Here is a 15,036-nt window from a genome sequence, read left to right on the forward strand (position 1 = left end):
CACGATGGTGAAGGGGTGCACAGGGATTTGGGGAGAAGGACTGGCCAGGCTAACCGTGGGATAAGAGGGCGCTATGTACCACGTGATACAGTTAATGTGTATGTACCGGTAGCTAGTTAATACCTTCGCTTTGTGTGTAAGCCACGCCCAGACCGGGGTACACTGCGCATGCTCTGTCACTGTGTCTTTCACCGTTTACTAAGATCCCTTAACCATGGAAACCGGAGGCGGAGCTCGCGACTGCCTGCTGCGACGGCGAGGGGCGGTGTCCGAATGGCTATAGCAGGAGCTGCGGCTGGGTAACGCTAGTGATGGGCGTAGCATGACAATGGGCGGTGCCCATGTGACGTCACTGCTGTCAGCTGTTGGTACAATGGCAGCCGGAGAACGTCAGCCTGAGGCCTTTGAGGCGAAAAACGCCTGATTTACCCCGGTGAGCCACTTGCCCCTTCCGGATCGGCCCCGGTGAGCCACTTGCCCCTGCCGGATCTACCCCGGTGAGCCACTTGCCCCTGCCGGATCTACCCCGGTGAGCCACTTGCCCATGCCGGATCTACCCCGGTGAGCCACTTGCCCCTGCCGGATCTGTCCCCGTGAGCCACTTGCCCCTGCCGGATCTGCCCCGTTGAGCCAATTGCCCCTGCCGGATCTGCCCCGGTGAGCCACTTGCCCCTGCTGGATCTGCCCCGGTGAGGTGCCCGCCCTTGCGGATCTGCCCGGTGAGGTGCCCGCCCCTGCTGGATCTGCTATGTCTCTGTGGCCCTGCGCGCTCTCTCTCTCTGTGGCCCCGCGCTCTCTCCTCTCTCGCTCTCTCTCTCTCTCTGTGGCCCCTCTCTCTCTCTCTCTCTTTCGCCCCGCGTTCTCTCTCTCTATCGCCCCGCGTTCTCTCTCTCTATCGCCCCGCGCTCGCTCGCTCTCTCTCTCTCTGTGGCCCCGCGCTCTCTCGCAGTCTGACACGTAAACGGCGTCTGTGTTTCTGTCTCCCAGTGTGAAGCCGATTGGTGAGTTTTGGCCCCGTCGTCATGGCGAGCCCCGTGGTGCGTCAGATCGATAAGCAGTTCCTGGTGTGCAGCATCTGTCTGGAGAGATACCACGTCCCCAAGGTCCTGCCGTGTCTGCACACCTTCTGCGAGAGGTAAGGGCGCGGGGGGGGGCGCTGGGTGTGGAATGGTCTTGGGGGGGCGCTGTGTGTGTGGGGGGTGCGGAATGGTCTTGGGGGGGCGGGGGTGTGTTGTGTGTGAGGAGGGCACTGGGTGCAGAATGGTCTTGGGGGGTGCTGTGTGGGGGGTGCAGAATGGTCGTGTGAGGGGGGGGCGCAGAATGGGCTTGGGGGGCGCTTTGTGTGTCGAATGGTCTTGGTGGGGGGTTGTGTGTGGGGCAGGGGCGCTGGGTGCGGAATAGTCTTGGGCGGCGGGGGGGCGGCACTGTGTGTGTGGAACGGGGGGCGCTGGGTGTGGAATGGTCTTGGGGGGGTTGTGTGTGGGATGCTGGGTGCGGAATGGTCTTGGGCGGCAGGGGGGTGTGTGTGTGTGGGGCGGGGGGCGCTGGGTGCAGAATGGTCTTGGGCGGCGTGGGGGGTGCTGTGTGCGGGGGCGCTGGGTGCGGAATGGTCTTGGGCGGCGGGGGGGTTGTGTGTGGGGCGCTGGGTGCGGAATGGTCTTGGGGGGTGCTGTGTGCGGGGGGCGCTGGGTGCGGAATGGTCTTGGGCGGCGGGGGGTTGTGTGTGGGGCGGGGGGCGCTGGGTGCGGAACGGTCTTGGGCGGCGGGGGGGGGGTGCTGTGTGCAGGGGGCGCTGGGTGCGGAATGGTCTTGGGGGGGCGTGGTGCCGTGCAGAGTCTGGTGGGGAGGGGACACAAAGTGTCATCGGGTGTGTTTGCCCCCCCTTCAGGTGCCTCCAGAGCTACATCCCCCCCCAGAGCCTGACCCTGTCCTGCCCCGTGTGCCGCCAGACCTCCATCTTACCCGAACGGGGCGTCTCTGCCCTGCAGAACAACTTCTTCATCACAAACCTCATGGAGGTTCTGCAGCGGAGTCCTGAGAGCGGCCGCCAGGAGCAGAGCGTTCTGCAGAGCGATGGCCCCTCGTGCGGAACCCCCCTGTCCTGCCCCAACCACCAGGGGAAGGTGAGAGGTGCCCCTCTAGTAGTAGTAGTAGTAGTAGTAGTAGTAGTAGTAGTAGTAGTAGTAGTAGTGCTTCCCTTGCCTGGCGTCCCTGCAGCACTCACCCCCTCCCGTCTTGCGTTTCTTGCAGACCATGGAGTATTACTGCGGCTCGTGCGAGACGGCCATGTGCGCGGAGTGCACGGAGGGGGAGCACCGCGAGCACCGCACCGTGCCCCTCGGGGATGTTCTAGAGCAGCACAAAGCGTCGCTCCGGAGCCAGCTCGAGAGCATAAAGAGCAGGTAAACCGGGGGTTATTGTAAGCGTGGGAGGGCGTGTGGGCGGAGTCTGTGGCCCCCCATGCGTATGCGTCCTGGAGCCCCGATAACCTCTCCGGAGCCAGCGCTGAGGGGGTATCTACCATGTACATAGAAACTTTATCTGCCCCACGTAGTCTGCTGTAGAGACTCAGACCTTATTCCGTCGTTGGTCTCACTGTATTGCCCTCTACCACCTCTGCTGGGAGGCTGTTCCACTTATCTACCCCTCTCCGAATGTAGTGAGTGTGCATCAGATTGCCTCCCCCAGGGAGTGTGACATGTCCTCCTTTCCCTCCAGGATCCCTCAGCTGACCTCGGCGATTGACCTTGTGAGTGAGATCAGCCGCCAGCTGAGTGAGAGGAAGAGCGCGGCGGTCAACGAGATTTGCATCACCTTCGAGGAGTTGGAGCAAGCGCTGCAGCACCGGAAGAGCTGGTTACTGCAGGATCTGGAGGCCATCTGCATCAGCAAGCAGAAGGTGAGGCTGGAGGTAGTCCTCGAGTACCAGGGGGGCAATTGGTAAAAGGGAGCCCTTGCCGCCCACACAGGTGCCCCCCCGCGGGTCCTCTCGCCGCTGCCGTCCGCATAGTTGCCCCCAGGCCTTGCTGCCATCAGAGTCAGATGGAACCTCCTCCATTCCCATATTTATTTCTTTATACCCCTATCTGGTGACAAAGCACTTCTGTGACGGGGCATCGGATCTGCCCTGTAATCTGGCAACTAAATCGGGGCGACCCGCAAATAATGTTTGAATAAGAAAGCGGCCGGCACTTCCGTGTCCTGTCATTATAGGCAGGGCCGGCCTTAGGGGTGTGCGACCTGTGCGACCGCACAGGGCGCCATGGTTGCAGGGGCGCCTGACCGGGACTTAGATTAAAGCATCGTTTTTTTTTTTTTGTTTTTTTTTTTAAACTTTATTTAACATCATTGATGTTAAATAAAGTTTAAAAAAAAAAATGATGCTTTAATCTAAGTCCCGGTCAGGGGTGCCGAGCGGTTGCTCGTGAAGTTCTCGGCAACCGCTCGGCGCCCCTTACTCTCCGTGACTCCGTCGCGGTGCCAGCATCTCATGTTGAGCGCCGGACTATACCGGCGCTCAACATGAAATGCCGGCAGAGCGAGAAGACGGATGCCTCCCGCTCTTACCGCAGGACTCCGGCAACAAGGTAAGTGGGGGGGGGGGGTTAGTTTGAAGGGGCAGAGGGGGGGGGGTAGTTTGAAGGGGCAGAGGGGGGGGGTAGTTTGAAGGGGCAGAGGGGGGGGGGTAGTTTGAAGGGGCAGAGGGGGGGGGGTAGTTTGAAGGGGCAGAGGGGGGGGGGTAGTTTGAAGGGGCAGGGGGGGGGGGTAGTTTGAAGGGGCAGAGGGGGGGGGTAGTTTGAAGGGGCAGAGGGGGGGGGGTAGTTTGAAGGGGCAGAGGGGGGGGTAGTTTGAAGGGGCAGAGGGGGGGGTAGTTTGAAGGGGCAGAGGGGGGGGTAGTTTGAAGGGGCAGAGGGGGGGGTAGTTTGAAGGGGCAGAGGGGGGGGGTAGTTTGAAGGGGCAGAGGGGGGGGTAGTTTGAAGGGGCAGAGGGGGGGGGTAGTTTGAAGGGGCAGAGGGGGGGTAGTTTGAAGGGGCAGAGGGGGGGGGGTAGTTTGAAGGGGCAGAGGGGGGGGTAGTTTGAAGGGGCAGAGGGGGGGGTAGTTTGAAGGGGCAGAGGGGGGGGTAGTTTGAAGGGGCAGAGGGGGGGGTAGTTTGAAGGGGCAGAGGGGGGGGTAGTTTGAAGGGGCAGAGGGGGGGGGTAGTTTGAGGGGGGGTAGTTTAAAGGGGCAGAGAGGGCGGGTAGTTTGAAGGGGCAGAGAGGGGGTTAGTGAGGGGGTGCGCCAGAAGAGTAGTCCGCACAGGGCGCCACAACGCCTAAGGCCGGCTCTGATTATAGGGCCCCGTCAGACAGCGGCCTCACGCTGCGGCACTATTGGTGGTGTGAAGTCCTGTGAGTATAGAGCCCCGTCAGACAGCGGCCTCACGCTGCGGCACTATTGGTGGTGTCAGGTCCTGTGAGTATAGGGCCCCGTCAGACAGCGGCCTCACCCTGCGGCACTATTTGTGGTGTCAGGTCCTGTGAGTATAGAGCCCCGTCAGACAGCGGCCTCAGGTTGGGCACTATTGGTGGTGTCAGGTCCTGTGAGTATAGGGCCCCGTCAGACAGCTGCCTCATGCTGCAGCACTATTGGTGGTGTGAGGTCCTGTGAGTATAGGGCCCCGTCAGACAGCGGCCTCGGGTTGGGCACTATTGGTGGTGTCAGGTCCTGTGAGGATAGGGCCCCGTCAGACAGCAGCCTCGGGTTGGGCACTATTGGTGGTGTCAGGTCCTGTGAGGATAGGGCCCCGTCAGACAGCGGCCTCACGCTGCGGCAGTATTGGTGGTGTGAGGTCCTGTGAGTATAGGGCCCCGTCAGACAGCGGCCTCACGCTGCGGCAGTATTGGTGGTGTGAGGTCCTGTGAGTATAGGGCCCCGTCAGACAGCGGCCTCACGCTGGGGCACTATTGGTGGTGTGAAGTCCTGTGAGTATAGAGCCCCGTCAGACAGCAGCCTCACGCTGCGGCACTATTGGTGGTGTCAGGTCCTGTGAGGATAGGGCCCCGTCAGACAGCGGCCTCACGCTGCGGCAGTATTGGTGGTGTGAGGTCCTGTGAGTATAGGGCCCCGTCAGACAGCGGCCTCACGCTGGGGCACTATTGGTGGTGTGAAGTCCTGTGAGTATAGAGCCCCGTCAGCCAGCGGCCTCACCCTGCGGCACTATTGGTGGTGTGAAGTCCTGTGAGTATAGGGCCCCGTCAGACAGCGGCCTCACGCTGGGGCACTATTGGTGGTGTGAGGTCCTGTGAGTATAGGGCCCCGTCAGACAGCGGCCTCACGCTGGGGCACTATTGGTGGTGTGAAGTCCTGTGAGTATAGGGCCCCGTCAGACAGCGGCCTCACGCTGCGGCACTATTGGTGGTGTCAGGTCCTGTGAGTATAGGGCCCCGTCAGACAGCAGCCTCACGCTGCGGCACTGTTGGTGGTGTGAGGTCCTGTGAGTATAGGGCCCCGTCAGACAGCAGCCTCACGCTGCGGCACTGTTGGTGGTGTGAGGTCCTGTGAGTATAGGGCCCCGTCAGACAGCGGCCTCACGCTGCGGCACTGTTGGTGGTGTGAGGTCCTGTGAGTATAGGGTCCCGTCAGACAGCGGCCTCACGCTGCGGCACTATTGGTGGTGTCAGGTCCTGTGAGTATAGGGCCCCGTCAGACAGCGGCAGTACCCGACGGCAGTGCTATTCTTGGGTTATACATTTGCCCCACGCAGACCCCCCGGGACCTCCCGCTGGTAACACGCTGCCATGTTCCTTCTTCTTTCCAAAGGTCCTACAAGCTCAGCTTTCCTCTTTGCGCCAAGGTCTGGACAACATGGAGAGCAGCGTGCGTTTCACGGAGCAGGCCCTGGGCCACGGCTCGGAGACAGAGGTCCTGCTGGTGAGGAAGCAGATGAGCGAGCGGCTGAACGAGTTGGCCTCCCGGGACTTCCCTCTGTATCCACAGCAGAACCCTCAGCTGGAGTTTCGAGCGGAGACCGAGGGGCTGCGGCGTTCCCTTCAGAACCTGGGCGCCCTGCTGACCACCAGCGCCGTCGCGCATGCCTCCGTGGCCACGGGGGAAGGTCTACGGCAGGCTCTGGTGGGACACCAGACTTCTGTGACCATCACCACTAAAGATAAGGACGGGGAGTTGGTCCGAAGCGGCAATGCCAACCTTCAAGCCCACCTGACCGGCCCTGATGGGGGGGCACAAGAAGGAGAGGTGACGGACAATAAGAATGGGACTTATGAAGTGCAGTATACCCCGCGCCAAGAAGGCGAGCATCATCTGTCTCTGCGCCTGTATGGGCAGCCCTTGCGCGGCAGTCCGTTCAAAGTGCGAGCCGTGAAGCCCGGGGACGTCCCGGCCTCCCCCGAAGACGTCAAACGCAGGGTGAAATCTCCCAGCGGGGGGCACATCCGGCAGAAAGCAGTGAGGCGGCCCTCCAGCATGTACAGCACCAACAAGAAGAAGGAGAACCCCATCGAGGACGAGATGATCCTGAGAGTGGGTGAGACTCTAACGGGGAGCTGTGGTGAGCGGTCACAGCTGTGAGAGCGACCGTCTCGGTTAACGCGCCTCCGGCTCGCGCTCTCTGGTTTGAGAATAATGGATGGAAACGTGGCAGGAGGAGAGAGAACTTGGTGGGGAGGAATAATCCCGCAGATCCCGAGAATGAGAGGCTGCTTGGGCTCTGTATTTCGGGTATAGATCGGCCACTTTTCCCAAATCTTACAGATCTGTTGAAGGAAGAGAAGGTGTTTTTATATTCTGAGAGGGTGAACGTGGGGTCTGTGCGGACCCCCGCGGCAGGACGCGATTTCACCGCGTTGGGGGGGGGTTGTCTTCCTCCTAAGGTCTCATCTTCTCTCCTTGTTTTTTTTCCGCCTCTCAGGGGCCCGCGGCCGAGACAAAGGAGAATTCTCCAATCTGCAGGGAATCTCCGCCTCTGGAAACAACCGGATTGTGGTGGCCGACAGCAACAACCAGTGCATCCAGGTAACCTCTGCCGCCGCCCGCCTGCCTAAAGCCCCCTCGCTCCCTCCGCATTGTTATACTCCAAGTGCCCTTCCCCCGACCCACTCCTCTCCTTTGTTCCATGCAGGTATTCTCCAATGAAGGGCAGTTTAAGCTGCGCTTTGGGGTACGCGGCAGGTCCCCAGGGCAGCTCCAGCGTCCCACGGGGGTGGCCGTCGATATGAATGGTGACATCATTGTGGCCGATTATGACAACCGCTGGGTCAGCATTTTCTCGCCAGAGGGCAAGTTTAAGGTAGTTGCACCATGCTGTGGAATGCATGCTATGCGTGGCTGGGGCAGACCCCGCTGGAAACACAATGTTTTTGCCAACACTGGCTTTCTGGCGTGGGGCACGCGATCCACCGCCCAGCCTGGCTGTAAACCTGGGCATCCTGTGTGCCGTTTGCCTCCCAGTCCTGTCTCCTCTCCCCTCTCTGATTATTTTTTCATGCATGTTCCTCCCTGCTTTAATCATCCGCCGGGGTTTCATCCGTTACTTTTCTTCATCCAATTTGTTTTGTCCGCCTTTAGAACAAAGTTGGCGTTGGGCGTCTCATGGGTCCTAAAGGGGTGGCCGTGGATCGGAACGGTCACCTGATTGTGGTGGATAACAAGTCCTGCTGCATCTTCATCTTCCAGTCCAACGGGAAACTCGTTGGCCGATTTGGAGGCCGCGGACCTGGAGACAAGCAGCAGCCCGGGAGCCTGGACGGTAACGCCGCGAAAATACTGGGGGAGAGGGAGCTGTGACGCCATCAGGGGGACGGGAGAGGGAGCTGTAACGCCATCAGGGGACGGGAGAGGGAGCTGTGACGCCATCAGGAGGGTGGGAGAGGGAGCTGTAACGCCATCAGGGGACGGGAGAGGGAGCTGTGACGCCATCAGGAGGGTGGGAGAGGGAGCTTTGACGCCATCAGGGGGACATGAGAGGGAGCTGTGACGCCATCAGGGGATGGGAGAGGGAGCTGTGACGCCATCAGGGGACGGGAGAGGGAGCTGTGACGCCATCAGGGGATGGGAGAGGGAGCTGTGACGCCATCAGGGGGACGGGAGAGGGAGCTGTAACGCCATCAGGGGACGGGAGAGGGAGCTGTGACGCCATCAGGAGGGTGGGAGAGGGAGCTTTGACGCCATCAGGGGGACATGAGAGGGAGCTGTGACGCCATCAGGGGATGGGAGAGGGAGCTGTGACGCCATCAGGGGACGGGAGAGGGAGCTGTGACGCCATCAGGGGATGGGAGAGGGAGCTGTGACGCCATCAGGGGACGGGAGAGGGAGCTGTGACGCCATCAGGAGGGTAGGAGAGGGAGCTGTGACGCCATCAGGGGGACGGGAGAGGGAGCTGTGACGCCATCAGGAGGGTGGGAGAGGGAGCTGTGACGCCATCAGGGGGACAGGAGAGGGAGCTGTGACGCCATCAGGGGGACAGGAGAGGGAGCTGTGACGCCATCAGGGGGCTGTGACGCCATCAGAGGAACGGGAGAGGGAGCTGTGACGCCATCAGGGGGACGGGAGAGGGAGCTGTGACGCCATCAGGGGGATGGGAGAGGGAGCTGTGACGCCATCAGGGGGACGGGAGAGGGAGCTGTGACGCCATCGGGATGGGAGAGGGAGCTGTCACGCCATCAGGAGGGTGGGAGAGGGAGCTGTGACACCATCAGGAGGGTGGGAGAGGGAGCTGTGACGCCATCAGGGGGACGGGAGAGGGAGCTGTGACGCCATCAGGAGGGTGGGAGAGGGAGCTGTGACGCCATCAGGAGGGTGGGAGAGGGAGCTGTGACGCCATCAGGAGGGTGGGAGAGGGAGCTGTGACGCCATCAGGAGGGTGGGAGAGGGAGCTGTGACGCCATCAGGGGGACGGGAGAGGGAGCTGTGACGCCATCAGGAGGGTGGGAGAGGGAGCTGTGACGCCATCAGGAGGGTGGGAGAGGGAGCTGTGACGCCATCAGGAGGGTGGGAGAGGGAGCTGTGACGCCATCAGGGGGATGGGAGAGGGAGCTGTGATGCCATCAGGAGGGTGGGAGAGGGAGCTGTGACGCCATCAGGGGGACGGGAGAGGGAGCTGTGACGCCATCAGGGGGACGGGAGAGGGAGCTGTGACGCCATCAGGGGGACGGGAGAGGGAGCTGTGACGCCATCAGGGGACGGGAGAGGGAGCTGTGACGCCATCAGGAGGGTGGGAGAGGGAGCTGTGACGCCATCAGGGGATGGGAGAGGGAGCTGTGACGCCATCAGGGGGACGGGAGAGGGAGCTGTGACGCCATCAGGGGGGTGGGAGAGGGAGCTGTGACGCCATCAGGGGACGGGAGAGGGAGTTGTGACGCCATCAGGGGGATGGGAGAGGGAGCTGTGACGCCAAAGCGTTGGGTGGTGGGAATCGCGTCTGTGAAGCCAGCAGGTGTAAAAGATGGCGCTTTGTGGGAGTTTGCTCTTTCGCCGTCAAACTTGGGTGGGCGGCGCAGAATTCTGCGTTCCTGGAGGGTCTTCTATATGAACCAAAACTGATGGGGTCTAAGGTGGGAACGGCCCAGGTCTCCCATATTTTGTTGCGGATCTTCTCCCCGCCCCGTTCCTGTCCAGGTTGTAGGGTCCGTGGTTTGGGAGTCAGACCATAATGGTGCAGTCGTGAGATAATGGGCAAACTGGATGATTTACGGCAAATAAGGACCTGCTCTATGGCTGACCGATCCGTTTGGCCGGGAGGCTCTGTGTATCGGGGGGGGGGGGGTTTAGTCACAGGGGGTCACGGGACGTCTGTTAATCGTTCTGTTTTTTCATAGGTCCGCACTTTGTGGCCGTTAATAACAAGAATGAAATTATAGTCACCGATTTTCACAACCACTCAGTCAAGGTGAGTATAGAGTTCTATACGTTCCCTGTCAATGCTCCTTTAAGTCTCTTTCTGTCATGTTTTAGTCTGTGGCCCACATGACCTCTGACCTCCCTCTCTCCCTCTGACCTCCCTCTCTCCCTCTGACCATTTTCTTACCCCCCCCATCCTAGGTATACAGCGCAGATGGAGAGTTTCTGCATAAGTTTGGCTCCCACGGCGAGGGCAATGGACAATTTAATGCCCCCACTGGAGTTGCAGTGGATTCCAACGGAAACATTATTGTGGCCGATTGGGGCAACAGCAGAATCCAGGTAAGGGGGTGCGCCCCGAATGACAGGGGGTCATCCACCAGAAGGGCAGAGGAGGTTTAATGATGATAAATGTGAGAGATGTTATAACAGTCTAGCGGGATATTGGGGGGGGTAACACCAGGTGGGTCTGGGGTAATCTTACTGGAGGCACGTGAGGTCCTCCTCGTTGGCCTCCTCGTTCATGTCCTCCCACCTCACTGTCTTCTGCCTTTTACTCCGTGTATCTTTCAGGTGTTCGACAGCTCTGGCTCCTTCTTGTCCTACATAAACACCATGGCCGATCCTCTGTATGGGCCCCAGGGCCTGGCCCTCACCTCTGATGGCCATGTGGTGGTGGCAGATTCTGGCAATCACTGCTTCAAAGTTTACCGATACCTCCAGTGATTTTTGGGGCGGTGGAGAAGGCGTTGGCAGCCCCCAGTCCGCTCTTCTCCGTCCGGCGATCTCTGTACAAATGAAGTTCCCTGTCTGCACTCTCTTGTATTCAGCCTGAAGTGATGTTTCCTTCGTGTGTTCTCCAAGCCACCTGAGCTTCTCCCGGTGCCAGCCGCGGCCTCTACCCACCCTGCGGGGCTCCGTTCCAACTCAGCTTCTCCCGGTGCCACCTGCGTCCTCTACCCACCCTGCGGGGCTCTGTGCCAACTCAGCTTCTCCCGGTGCCACCTGCGGCCTCTACCCACCCTGCGGGGCTCCGTGCCAACTCAGCTTCTCCCGGTGTCAGCCGCGACCTCTACCCACCCTGCGGGGCTCCGTGCCAACTCAGCTTCTCCCGGTGCCAGCCGTGGCCTCTACCCACCCTGCGGGGCTCCGTGCCAGCTCAGCTTCTCCCGGTGCCACCATGCGGGGCTCTGTCCAGCACTTTGTGGAAGTGCTCATTTTAGGATTTTTTTACATGCTGCACCCCAGTCCTGCCCTGGCTTTGTCGTGGCCGTGCTCCGTAACCTCGGCCTACCCCACCCTGGACCTGTGTCTGACATTAGCCATAGTGAAGATGTGACGAGGCGCATGCTCGGTTTCACCGTCCAAGTTCTCACCTCTTGCTATGAACGTGGGAGAAGGTTAGTGCCGGCTCTCTTGGCAATGGTTTGCAGACGGCTGTGGTCTCCTCCTCGTCGATGGAGCTGAGCGCAGAGCCATGGCCGGTATAAGTGCTCCTTCTCATCGCTGCGGCCAGCGCTCCACCAATCCGGATTCCTTTACGCCCTGTCGGCCACGTCATCGCTCCGTGGGGTAAATAGCTCACCAAAATCTACCGCGTTTGCCCACAAAGGGAGGAGCTTGCTGAAGAGTTCATCCGGCTCATTGGTCGGTTTCCTGGCAGTGGCCGCCGGGCCTGGATTGGTCTCTCTACCGCGTTTCCTCTTCTATGGATCTGCGTCCCCACCAATGACCGCGACTTCTTCGTCGATGTACCCGTTTCACGTCGCCCCACATGTCTTCTATGGCTTCTTAATTACGCACCCCGCCCCGAGGCAAGGGGGCAAATACAGAGACCCGGGCCAGGTGTCCGAAGGGGCATCACGCCGCCAGCCGGTGTATTTTTGGTTGAAAGGAGGGGGCGAACAGATTGTCCACGAAGAAACTTCCCCGGTCACCTGCCCTTTTCCCCTAAAAAGCCGCACAGTCACAGCGTCTCCCCTCTTTACACAGGGTACCCCAAACAGGGCAGTGTGTGAATGGGGGGTCTCTTTTGGGATGTACGGCCCCCGGGGGCCCGTTTGGGTTGTACGGCCCCCGGGGGCCCGTTTGGGAGTTGCACTTTAAGTTACGGTTTAGTTGTTGCTTTTAGTATGTTTTATCAGCACGTTGCTGGGAAGCGTCCCAATGATGTGGAGCGATGTGGGGATCACCACTGGCATCGTACGCTTTGTGCCAAATAATGCTCAGCCAATCACAGCTCAGCGGGACCCAGGGCGTCACCCAACCGCGCAGAAGGAACGGGGGCTCCTTGTAGGGGTATCTGGTTCCTATGAATGTTGGGGGTGTCTAACCTGGAGTCGGCTTCTCGGCTGCTCTGATTTCTGTTTTTTTTTTTATGTAATTGGTTTTTTTTATAATTTTTTTATTGTATTTTTTTTACGGTTGTTTATTTTGTACACTGAGAGTTTATGCTTTGAATGTAATTTCTAGTTCTTGCATCACTCAGCGCACACAGGAGGAGATACGACGAACGTCCGGGACACACAGGGTTACTGTCCGCGCTCTTAACCGTTTAGGGAGTTGCATCTTCAATCATCAAGGAGAGTTGGCGCTGTGGGCGGAGTTTGCCAGCGGTGCTGCGTTTACATTGGCTAACGATTTGTTTGCTGTTGACGCTCGGCCTTCATTACTCGGGACAACCTGCCATTCAATATCGCATGTTGCGTGTGCATCTCTCCCGTGTACACACAGGTCTGATGAGGGTCTTCTCTACTGCTGCCCCATCATCAGCCCCTAGCCGCTTTAGTATCAGGAATTGCCCTTTGGAGCTCCAGCTCCCCCTTGCTGGGAGGATCAGCTCTTTGCGTAAGAAGAAGTGTAGGACTCGTTATCGCACGTGAGGAATGGTGGGATGCCGGTGACAGAGAGAGGGTCGTACCCTTACGAAAAAATTACTGCAGTTTTTCTGAAGTAATACTGCAGTTTTTTGGACATGAAAAAACTGCAATACTGCACTTTTACTGCAGTATTACTGCACATTTACTGCAGTTTTACTGCATTTGTACTTCACTGTACTGCAGTTGTACTGCAGTTATTTATGTACGGAAGTACAAATGCAATAAAGCTGCAGTACATTGAAGTACAATGCAGTATAATTGCAGTAAAAAAAAAAGGGCAGTAAATGTGCAATAATAATGCAGTACAGTGAAGTACAAATGCAGTAAAACTGCAGTAAATGTGCAGTAATACTGCAGTAAAAGTGCAGTATTGCAGTTTTTTCATGTCCAAAAAACTGCAGTATTACTTCAGAAAAACTGCAGTAATTTTTTGTAAGGGTAGGGGACAGTATGCGTATCAGAGGGGGGGGGAGTTCTTATTAAACATACACGAGGCAGGGTAAGGAGTAAAAGCAGAGAGAGACTGTCCATGACGAGAAGGACGGAGAGTGAGTGAGGCTTTGGGATAGCGGCGTGAAGGGTGGGGGCCGGAATCGGGGCTCCTCCATCTCTTGCTCTTTGAATTGGTGGCAGAGCCCCTGAGCTGCGTCCCCCCCGGTATGGAGCCTCCGCCGGCCCCCTCGCACTGATTCCGCGGCGGAGTGAATATATGAATGTAGTTGCAGAGACACACCAGCAGGGGGCAGCATTTTGACATCAGTTTCTACCCCGTTGTGTGGTAATTTAACGGCGGCTCCTGGACGCGAATCGGAAAATAAAAAACGTTTATGGGTTTTGCTGTGGGTTACATCGCGGCTTTGCCTGTAGGCTCAATAAAACTAAAATGATATAGCGTGTTTATGTGTGTGTGAAACATGGCACCTGCTCCACGCGTGACAAACATGGCGTGTGCTGCTTCTGAGACGGGCCCTGCTCTCTGTGTTTAATTTTCATCATATTATCCGTTACCATAATACAGAATAATGAGTGACAGGGCGTACATGTTCACAGCCTCCCTCCTGTAGGTAGTTACAGTGAGAACGAGTTCTCTCTGTGCCCTAAACCCCTCCCCTTCCCCCTCCCCGGGTGCAGATGGTGGGAGGAGCCGCCCTGACTGGATTAATCCAGTAATCTGCTGTAGAGTGGCTCCTCTCTGCTGGGTGTGACAGCTCCTCACATCCCCCCCGGGTCACAGGCCGCGCGGGTTATGGCGGCTCAGATACTACTAATCAGGTAAATCTACCACAGGATGGGGGTCTCAGGGGCCCCTAACACTGCGGGGCATTGGCTCCATGTACCCCTGCATGTATTACACGCATACATAATACTCAATGGGGCAGAGCCGGTGGGGGCAAAACAGATAGCTTTGCACTAAAGTGTGTGTGTGTGTGTGCGCACGCGTACATGTACGTGTGTATGTGTGTGGACGGTGGAGTTTGCCAACATTAACCTGGTTAGTAGTTCTACCGCAACTCACAGTTTAGTTAATTTAGCCCCCAGCGTCAGGGCTGCCATTTGTGAATGACGTACCGGCTGGAGGAGAAAGCACCGGCTTTCCATGGACAGAGACTCTCAGGAATGGATCTGTTAACGGTCCCGGTTCCATCAAAACAAAATAATTCAGAAAAATAATATCCCCTTTATTAGATCCATTTACAAATCACCTTTTCATTCGCAGACACCAAACGCTATGAAAACCAGTTATACAGCCTTCTAACGAGCGTTTTTCACAGAGATATCCGCACGGCACGCCGGCCATAATCAAAGCCGAGTGAATCCAGACGATATCAGCGTCTACGTGTATTGTACCCTAATAAATAAAATGGGGGCTTGGCCGCCAGAAGAATCCGGTTAATGCGTCTTTTCTAAAAAAAATTCCCCAAGTCTTTAAAAAGTGCTTTGCTGTCAGGCGACTTCATGCAGCCAGGCCGCCCCAGGACAGGACGGCTCCCGCTTCTCCAAGTAACATCGTGTTCCATACATTCCAATAATATTAAAATACATCCCCTCTCAGACGTGCAACGACTACCTCGCGGTCACCTACGCTCCTGGAATTAACGAAGGAGAAGATGAGAATCCCATCTTTGTCTCGTATTAAAGGTTAAGCGTTGGGTGCAGAGTATGGGGTCTTCAGATCAGAGGCGAGTCCTTGTGCCATGGATGTGGCTGTTCATCCAGTTCCCTGACTGTGACTCCACTTTTTGATGTCCTCCCCCTCAGGAATTCACATGGGGAAGGTTCGACCGCCCACCTCAAATCCTGACATCCTCAGTGCGTGCGAAG

At 58.0% G+C, this 15,036-nt stretch overlaps 1 protein-coding gene across 1 annotated transcript; it reads left to right on the top strand.

Moving 5' to 3' along the window:
- Positions 1 to 352: 352 nt before the first annotated feature.
- TRIM3 (tripartite motif containing 3) lies at positions 353 to 10,990 on the top strand. The gene is made up of 12 exons (XM_053457935.1): positions 353 to 433; positions 988 to 1,135; positions 1,889 to 2,123; positions 2,251 to 2,402; positions 2,719 to 2,899; positions 5,801 to 6,524; positions 6,909 to 7,012; positions 7,119 to 7,286; positions 7,565 to 7,745; positions 9,814 to 9,884; positions 10,037 to 10,177; positions 10,409 to 10,990. Exons 2-12 carry the CDS (start codon positions 1,023 to 1,025, stop codon positions 10,559 to 10,561), a joined length of 2,223 nt encoding a protein of 740 aa, XP_053313910.1. The 5' UTR covers positions 353 to 433; positions 988 to 1,022; the 3' UTR covers positions 10,562 to 10,990.
- The last annotated feature ends 4,046 nt before the right edge of the window (positions 10,991 to 15,036 follow it).

The sequence above is a fragment of the Spea bombifrons genome, chromosome 2 (genome assembly GCF_027358695.1).
Source record: "Spea bombifrons isolate aSpeBom1 chromosome 2, aSpeBom1.2.pri, whole genome shotgun sequence".
In the NCBI taxonomy this organism is placed as follows: Eukaryota; Metazoa; Chordata; class Amphibia; order Anura; family Pelobatidae; genus Spea; species Spea bombifrons.